General features: G+C 48.4%; 2 protein-coding genes across 18 annotated transcripts in view; both read right to left on the reverse strand.

The window, feature by feature from the left end:
- Nucleotides 1-261: 261 nt before the first annotated feature.
- sertad4 (SERTA domain containing 4) lies at nucleotides 262-10,890 on the reverse strand. 3 transcript variants are annotated; one of them, XM_037241932.1, is made up of 4 exons: nucleotides 10,225-10,890; nucleotides 3,196-3,374; nucleotides 2,943-3,055; nucleotides 262-2,722 (listed from the first exon to the last, which is right to left on the reverse strand). In XM_037241932.1, the coding sequence occupies exons 2-4, from the start codon at nucleotides 3,353-3,355 to the stop codon at nucleotides 1,784-1,786; spliced, it is 1,212 nt and encodes a 403-aa protein (XP_037097827.1). In that variant the 5' UTR covers nucleotides 3,356-3,374; nucleotides 10,225-10,890; the 3' UTR covers nucleotides 262-1,783. The 3 variants fall into 3 exon arrangements, with proteins under 3 accessions (XP_037097827.1, XP_037097824.1, XP_037097825.1); XM_037241929.1 differs by having other exon boundaries at nucleotides 2,943-3,058; nucleotides 3,187-3,374; XM_037241930.1 differs by having other exon boundaries at nucleotides 2,943-3,058; nucleotides 10,225-10,888.
- A 428-nt stretch (nucleotides 10,891-11,318) lies between these two features.
- The window catches only part of syt14a (synaptotagmin XIVa), a 29,162-nt gene continuing 23,668 nt past the window's right edge, over nucleotides 11,319-16,812 (reverse strand). For 8 of the 15 annotated variants that reach the window (XM_037241905.1, XM_037241907.1, XM_037241902.1 and 5 more), the window contains 5 exons: nucleotides 15,785-16,056; nucleotides 15,050-15,499; nucleotides 14,762-14,951; nucleotides 14,540-14,617; nucleotides 11,319-13,243 (listed from right to left, as the gene is read on the reverse strand). In XM_037241905.1, the coding sequence (XP_037097800.1) occupies nucleotides 12,930-13,243; nucleotides 14,540-14,617; nucleotides 14,762-14,951; nucleotides 15,050-15,499; nucleotides 15,785-16,056 (1,304 nt within the window). In that variant the 3' untranslated portion in view covers nucleotides 11,319-12,929. The remainder of the gene's footprint in view (nucleotides 13,244-14,539; nucleotides 14,618-14,761; nucleotides 14,952-15,049; nucleotides 15,500-15,784; nucleotides 16,057-16,812) is intronic. The other 7 variants (XM_037241903.1, XM_037241918.1, XM_037241904.1 and 4 more) reach the window with 5 other exon arrangements.

The following is a 16,812-nucleotide window of genomic DNA, read 5'->3' on the forward strand; positions in this document are numbered from 1 at the left end:
GCCGAGCACTATTAGTGGATCAAAGGGACTGTCCAATGTCACTGAGCTCCCCGTTGCGCCCGTAGATAAGAGTCTTTGGAACACGTGAGAGAAGCTTGGAGAACGGCTCGCAGCCTTCTTGGACTGCTCATTTGCATGAGACGTAGGGACGCGTGTCTGCCGCTTGTCGGGAAAAGACACGACGCCGTCGACGCTCTTTGTGCCCCATCTGAAAGCTGCTCAAGGATTAACATGCTGCGATAAAGACCAAGAAGGGATTTGGGTTTTCGCAACTTTTACTGATTTTGCCACATATCACAGAACATTTCTTTAGTAGAGGAGAGGAGAGTACTTGGACTCTTACACTTTTTTTCTTTTGTTTTGGCTTCAAAAACATAGATTTGTTCAATTCTTATCTTTAAAAAATAACACTGGTAATCACAGGATTTGGATGATGCAAAAAAGGGCAGGGCGGGGGGGGGGTACATCACTCGTCAATTTGTAAGAGTCACACATGCCAAAACAGTCATTAGTGTGTCGTTGTTGTCGTCGTTGTTGTTGTTTGAACAGTAGATGAGAGGCAGGCAGGCAGGCAGGCAGCGAGCGAGCGAGGAAGTAACAAACACATCTAAAGTAGCTGTCAAATTAATTGGGAGTTTGAATTGTTTTGGAAAGCAAGAGCTCTTCCTCATCTGTTATTTATGTTGCTTGAACAGAACCGAACCAAAAAAGTTGGATTTGTCACCCAGACTAACGAAGAAAAAAGTAGCAAGAAAAAGCCGCTAATGCCATGAATGCGAATGATGTGTATTTGTAGACGCGCATCCTTTCCGTGCCTGCCCAATTGAACAGGTCAAAAGAGGTACGGGAATTCAAGGAGAGACGCCACGCCGTGTGACCTGGAGACTCATTGTGAGGACACATTGAACACTTTGTGAAAAGTCAATAACACAAGATGGGATCATCCTTCTTGGCAGTAGTCGCTTGCATCACCAAATCACATTAAGGTCAGATTCAACGACAGCATCCTTAGTAATAGCACTCGTTTTCTTTTTCTTGATTAGCGTGTATTTGAAAAGGTATGTACAGTGCTTTCAACCAATTGATTCAATTAGGACCTTACAAGAATTCATTAAGTCGATGTATGAGATGAAAAATAAATGCGCAGCGCAACAATGCACGTTTGGCACAAAGACAAAGGGAATGTATTCATCACGAGAGCTTTAGGTGAAATGTTGAAACAAAAAAGTGGTCGTTAAAAAAACAACAACATACAAACGAGGCTTTAAGTAAGCCACAACAAGTGTTCTTCAAGGCTGGCTGAAGTTTGCGTATGGTCAGTGCTGAGTCATCCACATCATGCACTCTAATAAAAAGAAAAAATGCATTTGGAGTGTATATTTAGTAAGAGTCTTAGCCACATTTGCTAAAGGCCACAGCATTCAACAAAATGCCAGTGTCAAGTCTTTTTCGGAACATGAAGACACGTAAAAACTTGAAGGCACTTCTATTTGTGTTTGAACACGATTGTTGTTTCTCTCATCTAGATAGAGGTGTCGCTCTTGCATGCAGCCAAATAGTGGACAGAATGTCAAGTCAGCACAATGAAAAAGAGTCAAGTCAAGTTTTGGAATGCTACATCGTATTCGAAGCACCAGCTCCTCAACTTAAGACAGAGCAAGACTGGATTTGAGATCCCTTCTCATTCAAGCACACAATGCCAAACAGGTGAAGCTTTTTTTGTTTCATCAGTTTGGCATTCCAGGTAAAGCTCTATGTTTCTGTCCCCAAGACTTGCAAATTGTCATTGTGGGTGAGCCCCACGCTGCAAAGAGTGAAGATCTCCTTCAGCAGCAGAGTCCCACTCACAAGGTGGGCCGCCATGCGCCTCCTCTTCTGGCTCCGCCTCCTCCAGCTCTGTCACGCAGCTGTCTGCTCGTGTCCTACCGCAAGCGTGAGCCTGCGCGGTCCTCGTCCGGCTTTTCTGCCTTGACCTAAGTCTAAGCCAATGGCTAGAAGGTCCCGCTTGTCTCCGTCCGCCAAGCTCTTCCTCCTCCTCCTCTTCATCAATTTCATCGTCATCGTCGTCGGGCCCATCGACCACAGTCAGTCCTAACTTGGGATGGCTGGCTATTTGAAAGAAGGAGGAGGACGAGGAGGAGGAGGAGGAGGAGGAGGAGGAGGAGGAGGAGGAGGAGTGCGGCCCGGGCACTTGCGCATCATACATGGACAAAGGGAGGTGAAGGTAGTGTCCCGCAGCTGCCGCCGCCGCCGCCGCAGCGTAGATGCAGCAGCAAGTCTGGGCGCAGTCGTCGCCCAGGTCCCCTTGTCCCGCACGGAGCGTTCGGAAGCGCTTACGGAAGGGCGGGCCTGCTTGGGACGCTAAGCAGATTGGCGTGGCTACCGCCGACCTGTTGAGTGCTTGCTGCTGCTGGTGCTGCTGCTGCTGGTGGTGCTGCTGCTGCTGCTGCTGCTGCTGCTGCTGCTGCTGCTGCTGCTGCTGCCGCCGCTGCTGCTGCTGCGTGGGGGTTGAGGGCGGCGGCGCTAAGACGCTGCCCGTTAAAAGCGGGTTGGGAGAGAAGCACCATTCGGTGCTCTGGAGCAGGATGTCGGCTCGCAGACGCCGGAGGAGGTTGTTCACCAGGACGGAGCGGCGCAGGAAAACCTCGGGGTCTTCGATGAAGCGCATCTTCTCCAGAGAGAGACGCAGAACGTGGGCACGTTCCTCCAAAACGGGGGCCACCTGACAGAGAGGACAAAAATAAATAAAAGTCACTCAAAAACATCCAATTAAAATGTGCCTTCATCATCTGGAGCGAGAAATGCATGCATGCTAGAGTTTGAATTCCAACAGTGTGTCGAACAGGCTCTATATTGATTTGCCTGAAATGTCTCATTTGGATTGGGGAAAAAGCCATGCTATCCCAAAGTGTCGGCAAAAAGAGCAAAGCATGAATACTTACAGTCTGGCAGTACGTCCTGAAACTGAACGAAGCGTGGTCCTCGTCGACAAACTTCCTCTTGAAGTATGCGATTCTTGACATTGCCACATGGTCGGGAAGTCGTCGAAAGGGACCTTCTACAGAAAGCGTGCAATGATGATTTTTTTTACGAGTGATCGGATGTAAAAATGACCAGAAAATGTTGCTGTTGACAAGGTTCAAATGATTGTCATGAGGCCAAGCGAAGCAAACAAGAGTTACTTACCATTGTGACCCGGTTTGAGTTGGTGTTGAGCGTGGCCTGGCGAGGTACTGTTTGACGGGCACGTGCTGGTCGTCCCGCAGCGCTCCGTTTTCCATCCGGGTCGGTACGTCGGGAAGGGAGGTTCTCCCTCTGGCTCCAAGAAAGGATTCATGGACAAGACCAGGGTCATCTCTTTGACTCTTTTGGCTCTAGAGAAACAGGCAATCAAATGGATCTTTAGAGTGAGTAAGATTTCTTGATGTGCTTGAAGGCTGAGCATCAATACACATTCATTTGCTTCCGCGTGAGCTTCATGAGCATGGAAAGCCCTTGTGCTTCAGGCCCACATCAAAGTATCACACCGCTGCTATCATTCCAAAGAGTGACGGCAATTTGTACAGTGAAATGGAGCTGTGACAAAAGTGAGTCCGACACAAAATGTCTGCCTGAAATATTCGAGCGTCGTCGCCACATCTTCCTTGAATATGTGCTTCTGATACGAAGCCATTGTGAGATATCTCCACGTGTCTTGTCATTGCACGATTGCACGTACCCCTTTTAACACCATTGCTTTTTTTTTCAACTCCCCCGGTGTTAGATAAAGGGTAGATGGTGAATTGAGTTGGTGAAGTTGGAGACACGATGTCCTTTTGATCATCGCTGTCAATGTCCGTCATTTGATTTAGCAGCGACGAGTCGGAGCTTCCTTTCACGTACAATGTGGAGCCAGCGGCAGCCAGCGGCAGCCAGCGGCAGCCAGCGGCAGCCAGCGGCAGCCAGCGGCAGCCAGCGGCAGCCAGCGGCAGCCAGCGGCAGCCAGCGGCAGCCAGCGGCAGCCAGCGGCAGCCAGCGGCAGCCAGCGGCAGCCAGCAGGAGCTGGACTTTCTCATCACTGGCTTTCCTCCTCCAAGTTGCTGCTTCACTTTGATTCCCTCTCCAGATAGTGACAAGTCCAAGCAGCAGAGGCAAGCTGAGGTGACGGCATCCTCGCTCCTGCTGGGGTAGCAGATTAAAATGCCCGCTTGAAGAAGCTCCCCCACTTGGCACGACTCAACAGCTTCAAGTGTGCATCGTCCTCACATGCGACTCATCGTGAACGTGGCTGTACCCACCCGCATCAATGATTATCTTACATTTTAGGAGTCCATTGATATACACAATTGAACTGCATTCACGTTGCTGGTTTTGCCTAGTCAATGATTCCAGTTTGGAGCCACCCACCGCATTGCATGACTAAGCAGTGGAAGAGCGCGTGAGAAAAGAAAGGACAACATTATCGCGAAGGAAATTATGGTGCTTTCATTTCTTTTAAATGGCATTGCAGAACACAACTGTGCTGTTATTGGTGTCAAACAATAGACTTGTATTGTAGAGGCGACCCCCCCCCCCCAAGGGCCAATTATGTCAATGGCATTGAGTGCTGCAGCCAGCCAGCCAGCCAGCCAGCCAGCCAGCCAGCCAGCCAGCCAGCCAGCCAGCCAGCCAGCCAGCCAGCCAGCCAGCCAGCCAGCCAGCCAGCCAGCCAGCCAGCCAGCCAGCCAGCCAGCCAGCCAGCCAGCCAGGGTTAATTAGCATCTTTTTGCCCCGTGTGCTTCTTTCCCTTCCCGCCCGCAGCTATTTTCTTCTCCATCACCTCCCCTCACTGCCGCTGTCGCCACGTTTGCTTGGGCACAAAGAAACAAGCATGCCATCACTCTCCCTGCCCTCCGTAGGGACCTCCATCTTGACATCCTCCCCTCCCCTCCCTCCTTTACTCTCTCTGTCACACATAGCTCTCCTCTCCTCTGCCTTCCACTCCATCTGTCTTCCATCCTTTCAACAGCGGTCACAATTGACAACTCAGCAAACAATGTAGGCGGAAAAAATCAACAACAAAGAGAATACAGACTGAGCAGCTTCCTTGCATGTACGTTGAAACGTGTAATAAGTGGCGGCGGCGGCGGCGGCGGCGGCGGCGGCGGCGGCGGCGGCAGCGGCGGCACAGACAAAATGAGCAATTATTCGTGGTTGTGTGCCAGCAAGGGGGAGACGGGAAAAAAATGGATGGTTAATGAAGAAAATTGCACAACGAGCAGAGAAGCGTCTCAGAGGCCAGAAGCGCACCTTTTTCTGGAATGTGATGTGAGTGAGAGAGAGAGTGCAGGCTGGATGCGTGAGCTTGTGTTTTCCTATGTCTCAGGCAAAAAAGAAGAAAAAAAAAAAGAACTTGAGAGTGAAAGCATATGTGAGTGATGCATGCGTGTAGGAGAGACGCTGCTTCACCTATGTTCTCCTCCTGGCTCTATCCTGGCTTATCTCTCCACTCACAAGTGGTCTATATATCTGTCAGCGTCTGGATTGCATTCTTTCACTCCACTCTTTGATGATGAGGAGTTAATTGCAGTGCCAGGGCACGAGACAAGTGCTGGAGAGCCTGATTGATAGGATGGATGGATGGATGGATGGATGGATGGATGGATGGATGGATGGATGGATGGATGGATGGATGGATGGATGGATGGATGGAATGAGTCAGGAAGGGAAAGACAAGTGCTGTGGGGAGCCTCCAAGTCACCCGCAGCAATGATTTGTGCCATTGTGATTGACAGAGAGCTCACACACACACACACACACTCATGTAGTGGAACATTTTGATGGCGGCGGGGGGAGTCAACCAAGGTCAACCGAGATGCTCATGCAGTCGCACACAAAGTCTCCTTTTGCTTTCAAACCATCTGTATTTGTGTCTGATATTTAGCACGACATACTTGTGTTTGTCCTGCTAAAAGACACCAGGGCGAGAAGGGCATTTGCTCTTCAACAATTTGGTCAAAGTGCTTTATGAGCCGTGAGAGCCATGCCAAGGATTTGGTGTCTGAGGTCAGTCACCCTTGTGGGTGTAGCCCATCATCTTGTTTTCATCAGCCCAAGTGATTTCTCTTTTATTTGGCCGATGAAAAGCACACGGCGTGTTTCAACCACGGGCCTTTCTTGCCAACGCTGGCTTGCGCTCGCTCGCTCGCTCGCTCGGAGGCGCTGGCCTAGGTATCTTTGAGAAATGCCAAAGAATTGTGGAATGAAGTCACGTCACTCTGGGTTGGAATACCATTTTGCAGGTGCCAAAACTTGTTCCATTAACCCTTCCATGAACAAGTGACACGCTTCCATACTAGAGTTCGGGTTTCAAAGTAGGTTTTAAAGCTAAGCTTAGGGTTTCAAACTAGGGTTCGGGTTTCAAACTAGGGTGGAATATGAAAAGAGAACAACATTTTTTTTTAAAAAAACAACCTCACTTATGCATCTAAGGGCGAATTGGCCTTTGCCTGGTATTTCATGGAAAATATCCTGAGTACAAGTAATGCACAAGGCAATCATTACATTTGAAAGACTATAAAACATGCTTCTAATAAACTTCAAGATGTGCCCATTTTGTTCCTCCGTAATGCTAATGGGGTCAGCATGTGTGCGTGTGACAAGAACCAGTCTGTGTATGTGTTCAGTGTTTATTCCCTGTTCTCTTCTTCTTGCTAAGTGTTTCCGAGCCTTAGGGAAACAGATAGCGGTGAAAGAAAACACTTCATCGTTTGCGCTTTTGGCATTCAAATAGTCCCAATCTCACCCGAGAGGGTCAGAAACACAGGCACGCGTGCGCACACAGTGTCAGAAGAGTTGTTTTCACTTGCCAACCTTCTATGTCACAATTTGGTCAATTTGATAGCATATGGATGAGCCATAGATAGACATAGTAGTAGACGTATGGTCAATGAGTTGGCAGAGCAGCTTCTCTCGAGCATTTAGTTGCCATTGCAAGACGCTCTCCAATGCCAAAGTGCAAGTCCTTACAGATGAGCAACAGCCACCATCTAAAAAAAGATAAGCAAAGAACCATTTTCATTGCGTTCGGTAGCATTCAGATGTGAGTGAATGAATGAATGATTTCTCAGCAGCAGCAAAGCAACGTGGATGGAGTGTTTATCTGTGGACGTGGGAGCGGAGGTAGATGCCATCAACCTTGCGAGTGTCTGGCGTGAGATCACAGAGCTGTGATGCTTGCTGTCAGGCGCCTGTCACTGCTCTTACAGGTTACGCCCACTTCTTTTCTCCCTGCAGAGATGTGTCACTTCCATTTGCTCCAGCACACATGCACGCACGTTCGGATTTACATGTGCTCAGGGGACTGTTGGGAGGGACTCTTTGGTGTTTAACGGTGCATCCCCCCCCCCATCACGCTTGGAGCCCGTTTCAGTCACGGTTTGGGTCACTTGAGGTGCATCATCAGCGGATGTGGTCATTTCTGTCAGCCCGGCAACAACAGTACAACTCACAGAATTTGCACTTCCCCTGCTGCCTCTATCAAAGCTTGCCAATATTATACGTACATCAATTCAGTTGACACTTTCACTTTTAGGTGGGTATATTCTCTGTATATTCTCTAAACACTCCTATTTTTCTTAACCGTATTCCTGTAAGTCAACAGGAATCCAAAAAAATAAAAATGAAAGAAAACATCCATTCTACCGACAGCTACCGAGTCCACTGGAGCCAAAATCGAAAGTTTATTCATTCCACTCGACAAGTGGCTTCCCTCAGGTTAAGAGTTGGGCTGTCGTCCTTGACAGCACATGCTGCTTTCAAGCACGTAGAAACAACATCACGCGGGTCAACCTGCTTGTATTTCCGTTTCATCAATTGGCCCCCCCGTTCATCGCTCACCTCCCGCAGTCTCGCCTTCCTTGTTCATGGCCTCGTCACTCCTCGCCTGGATTACTGCAGTTTTCTTCTGCGTGAGCTCCTCGCTATAAAAACAAAAAAGCGACAACTCCTCCACAATTCATCTGTCCGTACTATCGCCACCCATTATGTCACTCCAGTGGTTCCCTGTCCAATATCAAATACCCATCTGCACCTTCAAGGCCAACACTAAGCTCAACCCCAGCATCTCTTTCAGAATGATGGATCTACTATATATTGTAGGTATTTTGATGCAGTGAAGCTGCCATAGTTAGTGATCCTCAGATCGAGCAGGGCTCACAAATAGGAAGGAGGGTCTTGACTGTTTCCGGTCCTGGAACTTTTCTGACACGCCTCTTGTTGCGATCATCAGAGCGGCTGCTGATAGGTGGACACCTACTCCAATATTAGTGCAATGATATGCCTGCTGTATGTGCATTATGCGGAGCTAGAGCACACCAATTGACAAGTGTCATTTGGCAGCTAGCTAATGACAAGAGAAAGTTTTGTCTTTGGATAGCGGACGCTGGGCTAATAATAACCTCTAGCCTTGGCGTGGGCTCTGAGCTATGTTTGACAAGTCGACGTTGGCCTAGAAATGCAAGGGCGGGGGGGGGACAACAGTGGTTTATTTGCATGAGACAGTAAAAGCCAAATAAGCGTTCACACCTACGGACCACAACTGTACGTACGTACGTATGTTTTGGGAATAAATATTCCAAAAGCCATACAAGTGAGCAATTGGGAATTCTTCACCCAAAATTGGCTGCTCGTGTATGTGAACAGTCACTTCGCCAGCTAATGAGCTTTCAAAAAAAAATAAAGGGCCAATCTTGGCAGTGGATGAAACTTGAGCCTCTCACGCATGGCAAAACACGATAGATGGTAGAAAACGTCTCCTCAGCTAGCTCGTTTAGCTTTAAAATGCCGGAGTGGAGGATTTCTTTTCGAAAAAAGGTGCAACGACTGACTGGGATTCTAGATTGGCCACCCACCGCGTGGAATGTGAGCTTTGTTAAAGGGACCAAAATCATTCTATCATTTGTACTGTCAAATATGCACACCTGCTCTTTGCCTTTTTCTTCTTTAGCAAAAAGGTTTCAGGCATGTTCACTGTTACGCTTGGCCCTACGTCTGGCAAAAGGCCGTCCTGTAAATATGCATGCGCTGCATGTCTGCTCAGGGCCATGTTTTGAAATGCTGCTCCAGATGTGAGGCTCAGTGTCCTGCTGAGAGAGATGAATAGCTTGGGGGTGGGTGCTGCTGGCTACCTACAGGTTTACTTCCTTAATGAGAAGAAGAATCTGCGGAGAGCAAGATATGATTGATGGCATCACAAGAGAACAAGAAGGAGGGGAACACAGCAAGTGCTTGTGATAGAACTGGAGGGGCCAAGACAAGAAATGTGCCACCGGCTTTTGAAAATGACTGCCAGAAAGCCACCATGCAGGGACAGGGAGGGCACTTTCTCCTGTTGGCACCTTCTCTGACTTGTCAATTGAAAGCGGCTATCCCGCCCTCTTTTCTAGAACTTTTTTCCTCCTTTTTCCATCCATCTATCTATCCATCCATCCATCTATCCATCCATCTCTCTACTCTAACACAGTGCATGCAGGAGGGACGCTACAGCTTATCTTTAGGAATATGTCTCTTGCGGAGCTGGCCAGCCCTCCACAAAGAGCAAAATGATAGATGTCAAGCAGCGCTCAGCGAATGAAAATGTTTTCAAAGAACAACTGCAGCCAGCTTTGCAAGAGGCAGGATTCAAAACAAGCAAAACAATCAAGTGACGCTGGACAGACAGATGTAGTACGCCATGTTTCATGCACTCAACCAGTCAGTCAGTCAGTCAGTCAGGCCACTCATGAACTGACCCGGTTCACTGATCATTCATCAGGAAAGCTATGACAAGTTCATCCACAAGTGGACACAATCTAGTGCACTAAAAGTATCAACATCAGTCAGTCAGTCAGTCAGTCAGTCATTTGCCCATTTTTCTCAGAGACTGTCCGCAGCGGTTCAAAGAAATCCTCCAATCTGGCAAGATAGTTGCACTACATTTCCTTGTAGTGTACTGGTGGTACAATGACAATCGGGGCATTCTACTCTATTCGATATCAAAGACCGTATCTGAAACACAATTGAAAAACAATAACAACAACAAAGCACAAAGATTGCATTGGTTTTGGGATTCTTCCGATAGTAAACTCGAGAGAGAGAGAGAGAGAGAGAGAGAGAGAGAGAGAGAAACTTGACACGTCAAGCTCTATTGTACTGCAATGACAGCTTCGTGATTGAGCGATAAATATGCAGCGCAGCGCATCAAATCATTCAATTCCATTGGTTTACCTGAGTTGAATTCCCTTGGTATCTGCCTCCACAATTGCTTTTCAGGTGGACACGAAATCCCAGCGCAGCAATTTAAAAAAATTGATTTAAAAACGGGAAAAAACACCAAAGCAAACAAAATGTGTATGCGTTGTTTCCAGACTGGACGGAAAACAGGAAATATGTCGAGACGCGCGTTTCCACACGCCGAGAGAATCCTCGCGCGCCGTCCGTCCGTCCGTCCAAAAGGTGTTTTCCGATTCCTTCAATAAGGGGGCACTAATTAGTCATTGCGTCCATAGAGAACATGCAAAGACGTGGGCCAGCGCTGCTGATGTCTGGGCTGGCCGGCTGGCTGGCTGGCTGGCTGGCTGGATGACTGGCTGGCTGGCTGGCTGGATGACTGGCTGGCTGGCTGGCTGGCTGGCTGGCTGGCTGGCTGGCTGGCTGGTTGGTTGGCTGGCTGGCTGGCTGGCTGGCTGGCTGGCTGTCTCTCTTCTTGTGGCTGTGCAGACAGAGAGAGGAAAGGAAAAACAACACGTAGCCGCGTCGCAGTCGCATCTCTTCAAGTCAACTGCTGCTGTGAGGCGTTCGAGGACACCTCGTAATTTATCACACTGGTCAGATGGGAGACCCGAAGAAATGAAGACGATGCTGACTTGTCTTTTTTTGTCCTCTTGGTTGTTGTTGTTGTTGTTGTTGTGTTTATAAAGTTTAAAGCCATAGATGAAAACAATTTATGCTCATCAGGTTCGGTGGGATTACATGGAACGGGCACTGGATCTTTATTCATATTATTATAGTCGTAGTATTTTCTTTCTTTCCAACACCACGTAGAGGTATTGTAGCACCACTTTTTTGACGGGTGCGGTTGCAAGGATGCGACCGGAAAAAAAAGAGGGGGGGGGGGGGGAGGGAGCAAGCCCCCCCCTCTCTCTCATCTGTTGTGCATTTCCCCTCCCTTTGATTCCGCAAGCAGCCACTGAATGTTATTTTCCAGCATTTCTTCCCCGAAGCGTTTTGTTCCGTGTTCAGCTATGGAATGTGACGCTAACCCCCAAAGAACTTCTGATCTTAGGTTCTTTTTTTTCTGATCAAGGTGAATGTTTTTTTTATTGACGTCTGCCAAAATTACAAGATTTGTCTCGAATCAAACAGATCCATCCATAGACACACACGTCACGTGCTTCTCATTTGCAGAGATGTATGATAACAGAAGTCGCAATGATAAAGAATGTGTCTCTGAGCCCAAAGCGTGACCAAATTTGCCGTAATTACTCTTGTGTCATTTTGTTGATTTTAATAGCAAAGGTTGTCAAATCATATCAATTGCAATGAAATGAGCCAAACGAATGAAGCCAAGTGAAATGGCTGCTCCACCTGTTGGTTGTTTGCTGGTGATGCAGTGTAAGAGCGGCATAGCGAAGGTTTAAAAAAACATGGCAACCTCTCACCTTTTCCCCCTCAGTTTTATCATAAACAGTTCAAAGTGTTTCTTTGTTTGTTTATGTGCAAACAAATGACATCCATCAAGAATAAGAAATGAATTACATTTGTAGGCACAAGTACATGAAGACCATATCTATCTATCTATCTATCTATCTATCTATATCACAGGTTAAGAAACAAAAAGGCACCGATGCCCTTCTGCAGCGTTTGATGATGTGACAAAGAACAGTCAATGACTGCTATGGTGTCAAAATGAGCTCAAGTTCTGTGCCATTGGTGCTTCTGTTGTCATGGATTGTGCTAGATGTGCTTCAATTTGTAGGGAGGATCAACGTGACAGGCTTCCATCTCACTCTGGAAGAGGTGTACAAAATTTCAACTATTGTCCCAAAAACAATGAAATCACAAATGACCGATATTATCAAACAAATGGCAGCAGCACCGCATAAGTGAGTCATGAATAAATGTCTTTGTACGTTTTCCTCCCCATTATAATTGATACAAAAATAGCTATAAAACATTGAGTCCACAGAAAGGACACAGTAAACGAACAATCAAGAAGTGGCTTATTATTTTGTGAAGACCCCAAAGTCAAATTTGATCTGGCTCTGTAGTCTACCTTTCAACACATTTGCCAACACACACTAACTAAACTGCACAGAGCACAAGCACGGAACTCCAAAGATGATTGTGCACAATACATGAGGGCAGAAAGTGGCCCACTTTGAATTGTCTTCATATTGCAGTTTGAGGAATGATGCAGCACACTTGTTTGTTTCTGATTTGGCTTCCACACCCATAAGGCAAGCAGCAAAGCAGCAAAGCAGCAAAGCAGCAAAGCAGCAAAGCAGCAAAGCAGCAAAGCAGCAAAGCAGCAGCATAGCACCACACTTGGCATCACTAAGGATGGAAGCTGTCGCCTTCCATAAAGCAATGGAAACAATTTGGAAATAGTTATCTACATATGATTTCTTCGTTTTTCAAGAAACGATGAAAAAAATCGCCTATCCAAATTTACAAAAATCTTTGATGATGAAAGATTGAACTCAGAGTTCAGATACGGTGCTCAACGTTGTAGCTTTTGTGTTCTCTGAGCACAGTAGAGTCTTTCTGTGTTTCCAGCTTGCATTGAATTGAATTGAATTGAATTGAATTAAAATTGAAAAGTGAGTGGCGGTTCCATTTGTTAGCGTATTTGCTACCCAGTTCAGGTGACAAGAACGTGTAACCCTCGTGCTCTTATGCTTGTGTACGTTGTTGCAGCGCGCGGCGGGCCGTTAGGACTCTAACAGACTATGCCAGCGGCAAATCTGCTGTCCTTTGGACTCTTTCATCAAAGTCCAGTGGGTGAGCTCTTCCTCTCCGGAGCTGTTGAGCCCAAGAGAGATCCAGCCGATCATCTCCTTCCGTTTCATGCTGCGTTTGTTGTAGACGGAGAGGATGAGCGTTACGTCCGATAGCTGGAAAAGGGCAACCTGGAAGACAAAGGTCTCTTTGTAGGTTGGGTTGGCTTGGCCTCGACAGATGGATGTTTTGCACTTGGACATCTCGTGGCCCATGGAGTTCAGCAAGGTCAGCTTAACGTACGTGTCTGAACGAGAAAGCAAAAGAGCTCCAATTAGAGCAGGCAGGCAGGCAGGCAGGCAGGCAGGCAGGCAGGCAGGCAGGCAGGCAGGCAGGCAGGCAGGCAGGCAGGCAGGCAGGCAGGCAGGCAGGCAGGCAGGCAGGCAGGCAGGCAGGCAGGCAGGCAGGCAGGCAGGCAGGCAGCCAGGCAGGCAGGCAGGCAGGCAGGCAGGCAGGCAGGCAGGCAGGCAGGCAGGCAGGCAGGCAGCCAGGCAGACGTCATTTGTCTACAAGCAAACATTTCATGCAAAATGATGTCATGATGTCTCTCAATTGCCTGAATCAAATGACAAATACTTGCTCCCAGTAATGGCTCCCGGTCATTTGTGTATAGGATCTTTTCCTCCTGCTCTAACGCAAAGTGTTCCTCATAGCAAAGACAAGGAGCTCAAAGGGCACAAGAAGCTTTTCTTCGGTCTTGTTGCTATGCAACTGTCGAAGCTCAACATACTTTTAATGCTAAAAGGGGCCAGAAAAAGCCACCGACATGGATGAGGAAAAGAAATGATTCCGAAAACGATGGCAATAGTGGTGACAGGTCTGTGGTGTTTTTTTTCAATTCAGGTAAACAAGCAAATATAGTATGTTGCTAAAGATATTTTGTGTGGCTTGCCAGGTGAAAAATAGGCCGCGCATTGGAATGAAAGCAAATGAGGCAGGAATGAAGGGAAAGGAGGGAATGGCAATGGCTCTGAGAGACGTTAACAATAATCATCCGTCTAGGATGGAATCAAGAGAATGAATAGCTGGCTCGGGCTTTCATACTGTTGAGTGGCAGCTGCCTTTCAATCCCTCCCTCGCAGCCTTCAAAGATACTTTCAGTGGCTCTCTTTGACATAAAAGCCCTGAAAATAGCCTTGATTTCTTTTTTGACAGCTGCTGAATGGCGCTGGCCATGTCGCAAGCGGTCAGCCACGGACGGCACTTTGCTATTGTTGGGAATGAGAGAGAGGGAGGGAGGGGCTGGGGCTGCTGCTGCTGCTGCTGCTGCTGCTGCTGCTGCTGCTGCTGCTGCTGCTGCTGCTGCTGCTGCTGCTGCTGCTGCTGATGTTTTGCAAGAGGGGAAACATGCAAGGATTTCAGGCACAGGTGAGGGAGGGAGGACACATGCAAGGAAGCATTCAGCTTTCAAATGAGATCATGGACGAGCGAGCCAGTCAAAATGGAGTTCAAACATGTGGACACGCTTCAATTCGTTCTCCATCCATGAAGACCGATTGAAAGGCGTGTCATCTGAAGCAGGGCTAGCTAGGTCGCCACTCACCTCTGATAACATAAACCTGTCCACCTATCAAGTGTTTGAGACAACAGAACAGTCCGTCTGACAACAAGGGTTGGGCAGCAGTAAGAAAAAGAGCAAACCAAAGCATCAAATAGGATGACAAGGTCGGAAGCAAAGACACAAGATGCCTGATGCAAGGGAAGAAAAAGACTTGACCGGAGGATCTTTCAACATGCTGGCCAGATGAAAAATGTCAATACTTACTGGGTGGCTTATTGCTAGCCAGGTTCTTGAAATGAATGCCCTTGATGACTTCCACAGAGAGATGTCCGGTCGTGGCGTTGTACACCAGGCCCAGCAGGATTTCCGGGGTGGAACTTGGACTGAGCGACGGGAAGGACGAGGCGCTTTCGCTGCACGTCGTATCCGAGAGACTCGTTTGGGAGTCGGCGCCCTGCGAGTTTTACACCTTGTTAAGTCTCGGGGCCTTATTGTTCCAAAATCATTCCAGATGATCCCTGAAACAATCGGAGAGTCGGCTTGTATACTCACTTGGTAGGCGCGGCACGGATCGAGACTGACCGGCACGGACAATTTCCCCTGGAGGTTGAGCTTGGTGAGATAAAAGACATTTTGGCCCAGCACCTTCTCTTTCTTCATCCTGCGCATACTGTAAAGGCGAAATCTGATGGCGTAGTTGCCGATCATCTCGGACTCCATGTGGCAAAAGTGGAAGGTCTCTGTGAAGAGAGGGCACGGGCCTCTTTGGATAGCGCTTTTTGCCCGCTGTTTCTTTGTGGGCAGCAGCACCAGGTGGACCTGCCACGAGATGTTGCCCGTGTGTTTTAGAGCGGGCAGGTCCGTTATGGCCACGATGGTCACCGCCAGCTGCTGCTCCTCCGGATCGTAGTCAAACACCACATCCAGAGTCCCGTACTTTGCAGCCTGATCCGCTCGGTAGGCTTTGGGGAGCCGTGCTGCTGAACCGCGGCCTGACGTCTCCTGAAGGGACACGGAGATGACATCACGCGTGGCCTGGCCTGGCCTAGCCTGGCCTGGCCTAGCCTGGCCTGGCCTGGCCTGGCCTGGCCTGGCCTGGCCTGGCCTGGCCTGGCCTAGCCTGGCCTGGCCTGGCCTGGCCTGGCCTGGCCTGGCCTGGCCTGGCCTGGCCTGGCCTGGCCTGGCCTGGCCTAGCCTAGCCTAGCCTAGCCTAGCCTAGCCTAGCCTAGCCTAGCCTAGCGTGGCCGGCCTCATTGCATTTACTCGCATATGTGCGTCAGCATTTACCTCCGGACCGAGGACAGCCGTACTGTCACTCGGTACGTCCTCCTCGTAGCCCTTGTTGAGATGACTTTCCGTCTCGTGTCCATCGCTTCCCTCACTGGGACATTTGCGAAAGGAAAGGCGGGGGCTCCCGCTGGTCAGCGACAGATCGCACTTGGCGTCACCCAGCTCCGACAGCGTGTAAGACATCCTGGGAGAGCCGTTTTCATCCTGATATGGCGGCGGTTGGAGTTCGTCCAGGGGGGGTGTCCGCCTCATCCTCTGGATGCAGTTTGCTGGTGGAGTCACAAACATTACTTTGAGTCAGTGGACAATTGTCCACAATTGACGACGTATAGGGGCTGTACACTATAGTGCCCCACCGGATGATGTCTTTGGGTGACGAGTGTGCGTGTGTGTGTGGCACAATCAACAAGTGTTTTGGAAAATGCCAACAGAGTGCGCAAGTTTAGCTAAGGACATATTCTCTAAATGTTACATGGGACACGCACGTCATCGGTGACCATTCGTCTCGGACCCGTTAATTTTACGATTGAAGTGTGACATATTTTCCAACTCGACCATGTCTCATAAGTTTTCTTAGTCATTTATCTTTTATTACTTTTGAGAGATTCAAGTTATTGCTGTGACAACTGTGATCTCTTTCATTACCAGCGGGAGATGAACACTTTTGTCTACGTGTGTCTACAATCATATTTCACGCCTTCATCTTTCTTATAATTGAATTGAAGGCAATGAAAAATGACATGCTGGGCGTCTGTCTCACACTCGCAAAGAAGAAAACCCCAAAATCTTGAACAACATTCTCAAACCTATTTTCATTGTCCAATTTGGATTTGCACACTGTAATACTCCCATCGGGACCCTTGCAGAAAAGAAGAGAGGGGGGAAAAAAGCAGCCTCTGTTTCCAAACTTTTAGAAAAAGCTTGCCAACTTATTGTTTCTAGCTCTCTCTGAAATTCTTGGAACTCTCAGTCTCGTGTCAGACAGTGAGACGTCAGCTCAAAGTGGCACATACGTCTCAGCAGCA

The sequence above is a fragment of the Syngnathus acus genome, chromosome 22 (genome assembly GCF_901709675.1).
Source record: "Syngnathus acus chromosome 22, fSynAcu1.2, whole genome shotgun sequence".
NCBI lineage: Eukaryota > Metazoa > Chordata > Actinopteri > Syngnathiformes > Syngnathidae > Syngnathus > Syngnathus acus.